Source organism: Camellia sinensis, chromosome 7 (assembly GCF_055761805.1).
Source record: "Camellia sinensis isolate YWXY chromosome 7, ASM5576180v1, whole genome shotgun sequence".
Taxonomy (NCBI): domain Eukaryota; kingdom Viridiplantae; phylum Streptophyta; class Magnoliopsida; order Ericales; family Theaceae; genus Camellia; species Camellia sinensis.
Genome location: NC_138967.1, coordinates 90,861,203 through 90,869,033, shown reverse-complemented (window position 1 = coordinate 90,869,033; position 7,831 = coordinate 90,861,203). Strand labels below are relative to the sequence as shown.

The following is a 7,831-nucleotide window of genomic DNA, read 5'->3' as shown; positions in this document are numbered from 1 at the left end:
GGCAAAAATTTAATAAAATAATAACACATACATTATAATAATGTTTCATTGTCACATTTTAAGAATGACACATTTGACAAGTTTAATAAGACAATAATACATACATTAAAGGGATGTCTTATTGTCAAATTTTAAGATAATAGTGCATAAATGAAACATACTCACATTTGAAATTTTCAAGAAATACAATAAAAAGATCTCACGGTATATTTTTTCAAATTCAATGAAACTTAATAGTTTATAAATAAGTAAAAAAAATTAATGGAACTTTTTAGCAAATACTTTTCTTTAATAGAAATTATGAGTAAATTTTCCTTTCTTATTTGTCTTTTATTATTATTATTTCTTTTTCTTTTTCTTTTTTTTCATCACTTTCAATTGCACGTCACTCTTTCTCTTTTTTCTTATTTGGAGAATGCAATTCAGTGCAAATTTTCAAAAAATTTACAAATAAGTGAAAAAAATTACCAATTTTAATTATTAAAATTATAAATTTTTAAATATTTTATAAAAATACCACTTATTTGTAATTTTTCCTTCTTATTTCCTCTCTTATGGTTCCCTCTCTTTCTTTCTGTCAAATATTTACACCTACTTTTATAATGCATAAAAATTTTAGTAAAAAATATATAACTTCTAAAATATACACCCACTTCCATAATAATAAATAAATAAAAATAGTAAAAAAATATATAACTTTTAAAATATAAATATGATTTTAACGAAATTAGTACCATTAAAAATACGAACAATATTTTGTTACCTATACAAAAAGTATTTTGTTACCTATGCTTGAATTGAGACTTGAATCATACATGCATTCATGAATTATGTTGTTTTGAAGCTCAATTCCATGTTTTGAAAGTTGTAGAAGAAGAATTTAAGCCAAGATCATACATGCATAAAGTTTAAGCTTCAAACCCACGGGATATCTTCCTTCTTACCGATAGCCCATAGGTGCCTTAACATAGCTTCTCTATTCCATTCTTTCATACGTTAGATATCCAAACCACTCTCTTGCAAAATCATGAAGTTTTTGAGCTAAGGTTTTGATATTGGTTACATGTTCATATTTTTCAAAATGTTTTTGAGCTAGAGACTAAGCCATGCAAGAGTTTTTGCAAGTTTCACACTTTGGACTCAAGTTCTGAAACACAAAATTCTGTTTTGGAAATCTAGAATTCAACCAAACTGCTCAAGCGAAGTAGTTGTCACTGAGCGCACATTTCATTCATCTAGCATTTTTGCAGAGCTTTGCACATGGCTCGAGTCACTGAGTGACCGCTCGAGCGACCTCAGTTTTCCTTACACCTTGGCTCGAGAGACCATCAAGCCTAGAATCTGGCCATCTAGTACTTTTGTAGACCATGCAATCCGTTCAAGCAACCAAAAGTGCGCTCGAGCGAAGTGTCATGTTTCAACATATTTTGAAAAGTCATTCTTACCGCATTTGCATTCTCAATCCTTTCTAAGTATTCTTAGGCATGAATTGAGCTTCCCAAATGAATTAATAAGTTAGAACGAGAATTAAAATAAATGAATAAGTTCAAGAAGGATTTGATCAAGTAATGTGACCCTATATGTGTATGTTTATGAATTGTGTAGGTTCATCCACGAAGCCGTATCAACAACCAAATCACTGTGAGTAATGTCTTAGTAAAGATATCATATACGTTATTTTTAAATGTTCCAATGTGGTAAGCTTTTTCGAATTTATGATTTTGTGATATGAATGAGCCTTCTATCTGTCCAATCAACATTATATCGGTAAACGTGAATGACGAGATACAAATGTATATGATGGACCTAAGGTCATTCCGTATATTTGATAAGATGGACCTAAGGTCATTCTGAATATTTGATAAGTCTGAATATCTATTATGTGTTGACCAAATGGCCATTATACAACTATAATTGATTAGACCCAAAGTCGTTCCGCCAAGTATGATTTATATGTTTTGAATTTTAATTATATGTTGGATCAGAGGTCGTTTTGTCAAGTTTTGGACCCGAGGTCGTTCTGCTATGACAAGAATTTGAGTATGAGAGTAATTATGTTAGCTAAGGGAACTCATTCATATAACCTTTTTATTTTGATGTTATTCACTGGGCTTTAGTTTACTCCGTTATATATGTATGTAAGTGAGCAGCGGAATATCCAGCCCTAGTGAACCTATGGAAGATTATCTAAGTTTTTGTGAAGTCATCTATGGAGTGCCTCACTGATGAGGCTTTTACCTTTTTTCTTTTGTTTTTCTTTTGTTGGTCACATACCTGTACATAAGCTTTTGAATTTGTATGTTGATGACTTGGGAATGATCTTTGGATATGTAATATCTATTTGTATCTGTTTGGATGTGAGTTATTAACATATAAAATGCTTTTATTTATGCCATATATGCACGGCTCATTGAACAAAATTTTATAATTCTGCTTCCACTTCCGGCCCCATATAATTAAATATGATTTTATTCCATTTGAGATCGTAGGTAATCTCATGATTGCTGGCCGATTATGATCCAAAATTCTAAGGGCGAATTCAGGTCATGACAGATATGGTGTAAGGGTGTAATAATGGCCCGGTCGACCTGGGCCCGGGCTCTAGTCAACCCTGTACGGGCCTCGCTGGCTTCTACTTTCTTGGTGAGCCGGGTTGGGGCCGGGCCAACCCATGGGCTAGAAAGTGGGCCCAGGCCCACTCAGAATAGGGCCTGAGGCCAGGGCTCGAGCTTGCGCAAGCCTTTTTTTTTTTAAAAAAAAATGAACAATAAATATATTATGTATGTAGATTATTTATTAGGGATAAAAAATTTAAAAAAAAATTGTACTAGAGTATTTTACTTAAGATTAATAAGATGTTTGGTTATGTTTCATGTGTGGTGGTATTTAAATTTAATTATGTATGACTTATGTTTTTTTGGTTATAAACTTATAACTAAAAAGGTATGAAATTATGTAATTTTCTTCTTTTGAAGTGAATAATTTTATATATATCAAAATGAAACTTTCAATATTATAATCATTAAATTTAGTATATAACATTTATTGAATGACTAATTTTTATTTCAAAATAAAATAAAATATTACAAAAATTAATATCATTAAATAAAATAGATATAAATTATTGATGATAGTAGAGCAATTGCATCACTATAGGCCAAGTATATCCCAACTAAGTTAGCACCTATTAGCCTACCAATTATTTGTATTATACTTCACCTCAATAAGCTAATACAAAAAAAATAACGAAATGAAATAATGAAAAACAAATTGTTGATCAATCATTGGAGGAGACAGACAATTCAAGTGCGTTGCTCGAGGATATGTCATCCAAATCATTTTGAATTATCTCATTTTCACTATAATTTTGTCTTCTTGTAAGCGCATGCATATGATCTCTTGATATTTTAAACCATTATTTAATCACATATCAGATGTTAAACAAACTCTTCCATTCAATTTTTTAAAGATGTCGAATAATTCACTTATAATATCTTCAAATTTCTTTAAAATCACGTTTCTAGTAGTATTTCTTGAAAAATTTTAATATTGCGGTACAAAACTTTCGTGAATCATTTGGATAAAATCGGACAATCACTAGTAGTAAAAAGTTATTCTTTTTTAATAATATAATCAACTACATAGTTTTGTGTACGTATAGGATTATATAAAAATGTTTGCAAATGACCAGTTGATGAAGCCCCTAATTGCATTTGACTTCTAATATCAGGTTATTGACTTTATAAATGTCTGTTAGCATGCCCTTTTAGATGACTAGCACCCCTTACAAATACAGCACTAAGTAAATGTGCATAATATTTACATTTTGCTTTAAATGTAATTGTACCATCATAATTATTTATAAATATTTTTTCAAAATGTTCCCAAACACCATTAGTTGTGCCCCTAGATGATGATCTAACGATTGGAAAAGGGATATTAGACAGAGAATCAATAGATTCATGCTTGTAGTATATGTATCAATATCGACATAAACATTAGGAATATTAGAATCCATAGTAATGTAAGTAAAATAATATATAAGAACTAACAATTAATTTAAATAATACGTAACAATAATGAGTAAACAATAACAATTAATATATGTTCAGAAATAAGTAATGTACAAAAATAAGTAGCTAATAAAATTAATTAAACTAATTAATGTTACGAACTGACGAATCCGATACAAAAATTAGCTTCCTCTGATAAAAGTTTCTTCTTGCACAATTACAATTGCCATTTAGGGATGAAACTTCAAAATTAATTGAGAGTTAAGAGAGATTGAGAGTTTGAGAGACAGAATTGTTTGTAAAATTTATTTTGAAAGATGAAGGATATTTATAGGAGTTTGGAAGGTTGAGGTTAATTTGCAAAAATAAATAAATAAATAAACTGGGCTGTTGTGTTAAACATTTATGTGACCGTTAAATTATTTTTTTTTTTTTTATTATTATTATTATTATTATTATTATTATTATTATTATTATTATTATTATTTTACGTTTAGTCTACTCCTGCAGACATTTTTTTTTTTGTTTCATTCATTGAATCATTGCCATTGCCATGGCACGACATGGGGTAGGCAGCGTAGACATCAATCTCTGCGCAATGAAATGACTTATACATATATATATATATATATATATATATATATATATTTATCGTTGCAGGTTGCAATTTTTAGGGCGATTTCCACCAAGCAGTTTCACTTGGCTAAGGTCCATTTTGGTGGCCAAACATAACTCCACCAAGCAATCCCACTTGGCATGTTTGAGTGTGGACCAAAACTAAATTCCTTTCGGTCATTCTGAAACTTTTTCCGTGTGGTTAAAACCAAAGCTAAATCCGTTTGATAAACATCAAAGCTAATTCTGTTTGGTAAACACCAAAGCTAATTCCGTTTATTTTGAAATATGTCTCTTGGGCTTAAGTTATAGAGTCCAAGTTAAGTAATAATCTACCATGACCACAAAGCGTGTACAAGTACTTTGGAAATAAAAGTTCAAAGAAATGGAGAAGCATTCTTATTAAGTGAAAGAATGATGCTTTTACACTTGAGAGATAAATGTGAGGTTGAGTCTATTGATAATATTTTTTGAGGTTTGCCACATTCCAAGGCCGAGCTATGGCCTTGCCCCTGATATCCTCCAAGTAGTATGCTCCATTTCCAGCGACGACTATAACCTTATATGGACCTTCCTAGTTAAGTCCTAATTTTCCTTCGCTAGGTGCCCTTTTGTGGTCCATGACTTTCCTCAAAACCAGTTCTCCAGGTGTAAATTGTCTTCGGAAAACTTTTTGGTTAAAACTCTTGATGAGCTGTTGCTGATATGCTATAAGTCTAATCAGTGTTGTTTCTCTTCGGCCCTCAGCCATATCCAATGCTTGTGCAATAGCTTCCTCATTACTTATGTTTTCGAATAGCTCCGATCAGAGGGTTGGGAGACCAACTTCAAGTGGGATAATAGCCTTCATTCCATAAGTTAGGAAGTAAGGTGTTTCCCCGGTTGAGCGTCGAGCCGTGATTCGGTAAGCCCATAACACGTGCGATAACTTTTCAACCCACTTTCCTTTCGCGCACTTTTGAGTCGCTTCTTTACTTCGTTGATGATGGTTTTGTTCGACGCTTCTACCTGTCCATTACTCAGTGGGTAGCCCAGAGAAGAGTTTTGATATTCAATTTTGAGGTCGGTACAAAATTTTCTAAAGATCTTTCCATCAAACTGTGTTCCATTGTCTGCAATCAGTACCCGTGGGATGCCGAAACAGACCACGACGTTCCTCACGACAAACCGCTTTGTGTTTGCTTCTTTGATGCTTGCTAGTGCTTCAACTTCAACCCACTTAGTGAAATAGTCAATTGCAGCAATGAAGAATCGTCTGTTCCGAGCGCCTCGTGCCAAAGGTCCAACAATATCCAGACCCCACTAGGCAAAGGGCCACGAGCTGGTGAGTGGAGTAAGAGTTTTGGCTGGTTGATGAATTAGTGGGGCAAACCTCTGACATTTGTCACACTTTTGAACGTATTGTTGTGCATCTTGCTGCATTCATAGCCACCAGTACCCATGAGTGAGGGCTCGGTGCGCCAATGACCTTCCACTAATGTGGCATCCACAAATCTCATCATGAATTTCATAAAGAACATTTTCGACTAGATTTGGATGCACACACAACAGATAAGGACAGAGATAGGAGCATCGGTATAGCTTCCCAAATGGTGAGACCCAAAACCAAGCTGATCTATGTCGAATTTTGTTGGCTTCCTTCTTGTCTTCGAGGAGAGTGCCAGATTTCAAAAAAAACAAGTATTGGATCCATCCAGCTTGGTTCTACGTTATTGTAGAGGACTGGAGATGCAATGCTTGGTTTTGGCACAAACTCAACCTAAACTTTTCTAGCATCTTTGGCATCTACTGAAGAGCCGAGGCAGGCCAGAGCATCAGCGTGGTTGTTTCTATCCCGACTGATTCGTTCCACTTGTATGGATCGAAACTTTTTAAGTAGATCCTTGGCGTTGTCTGCATACATAGCTATTCTCTCATCTCGTGTTTCATAGATCCCAGTGAGCTGGTTAACAACCAACTGAGAATCACTAAAAACCAGAAGTTGCTTTGCACTGAAGTGTTCGACACTGCGTAGACCAGCTAACAGTGCTTCGTACTCCGCATCATTGTTAGAAGCCTTCCAACCAAGCTTAAGAGCTTGTTCCCAGATAAATCCTTCCGGTGACACAAGTACTACCCCTGCTCCCGATCCTTGGTTATTGGATGATCCGTCGATATAGAGCTGTCAGATGTTACCAATAAAGAGTTTCCGTGCTTCTAAAGCACATTGCTTTCCTAGTTCGGTAGTGCGTGGCACCTGTACCGAGTTGGAGTTCTCGTGCTCAGTGCTTTGGGTAGGAGCGAATTCGACGACGAAATCTGCCAAGACCTAGGCCTTGAATGCTGTTTTGGGTTGATATCGAATGTCAAACTCACCAAGTTCAACCGCCCATTTTGTTGTTCGGCCGGCTGAAGACAGATCGGAGGGAAATTCGGTGAGGACATTGATGGTGTGACCCTGAAAGTAATGTTGCAGCTTCCTCGAGGCGATGAGCAGTGCAAAAGCTAGCTTTTCCAGGGGTAGGTACCGTGTCTCGGCATCTAGTAGAGTCTTGCTAACATTGTATACTGGCCTCTGTTCCTTTTCAACCTCTCGAATCAATACCGCACTTACAGCATGATCTGAGACTGCTAGATATAGGTATAGTTCTTCCCCCGGTTCTGGAGTGGACAGGAGAGGTGGTGTACTAAGATATTTTTTGAGGCCTTGCAATGCTTTAGCACATTCAGGACCCCATTCAAATGCAACCTTTTTCCTTAGTAGCTAAAAGAAGGGCTTCATCCGATCTGAAAACTTGCTGATGAACCGATTCAAGGCGGCTGCCATTCCAGCCAGCTTCTGTAGCTCTTTAGCCTTTGTTGGTACTTCAAGCTCTTGTATTGCTTTGATTTGATCCGGATTTGCCTCGATTCCTCTGTGAGTCACCATGTACCCCAAGAACTTCCCTGTTCCTACCCCGAAAGCGCATTTCGAGGCATTAAGGCGAAGCTTATGGTTTTTCAGGATACTAAAAACTTCTTTCAAGTCTGTAAGGTGGTTTATAGCGAGCTTGCTTTTTTCTACCATGTCATTTATGTAGGCTTCCATGGTTCTTTCAAGCTAGTCCTTGAACATTCGAGTGATCATTCGCTGGTAGGTTGCTCCAACATTCTTAAGGCCGAACGACATTACTTTGTAGCAATAGGTGCCTCTTGGAGTAATGAATGTTGTCTTCTCTTGATCT

At 35.3% G+C, this 7,831-nt stretch overlaps 1 protein-coding gene across 1 annotated transcript; it reads right to left on the bottom strand.

Annotated features, from left to right (window-relative positions):
• Nucleotides 1-6,387: 6,387 nt before the first annotated feature.
• Nucleotides 6,388-7,052, bottom strand: LOC114270707 (uncharacterized). Its single transcript, XM_028212277.2, has 2 exons — nucleotides 6,984-7,052; nucleotides 6,388-6,789 (listed from the first exon to the last, which is right to left on the bottom strand). Exons 1-2 carry the CDS (start codon nucleotides 7,050-7,052, stop codon nucleotides 6,388-6,390), a joined length of 471 nt encoding a protein of 156 aa, XP_028068078.2.
• Between the last annotated feature and the right edge of the window lie 779 nt (nucleotides 7,053-7,831).

Coding starts and splice junctions, on each gene's coding strand:
- LOC114270707 (XM_028212277.2), bottom strand. CDS start 7,052: ATGTCCTCACCGAATTTCCCTCCGATCTGTCTTCAGCCGGCCGAACAA. Junction 6,790..6,983: donor AAAATGGGCGGTTGAACTTG/GTGAGTTTGACA, acceptor AACATCTGACAG/CTCTATATCGACGGATCATC.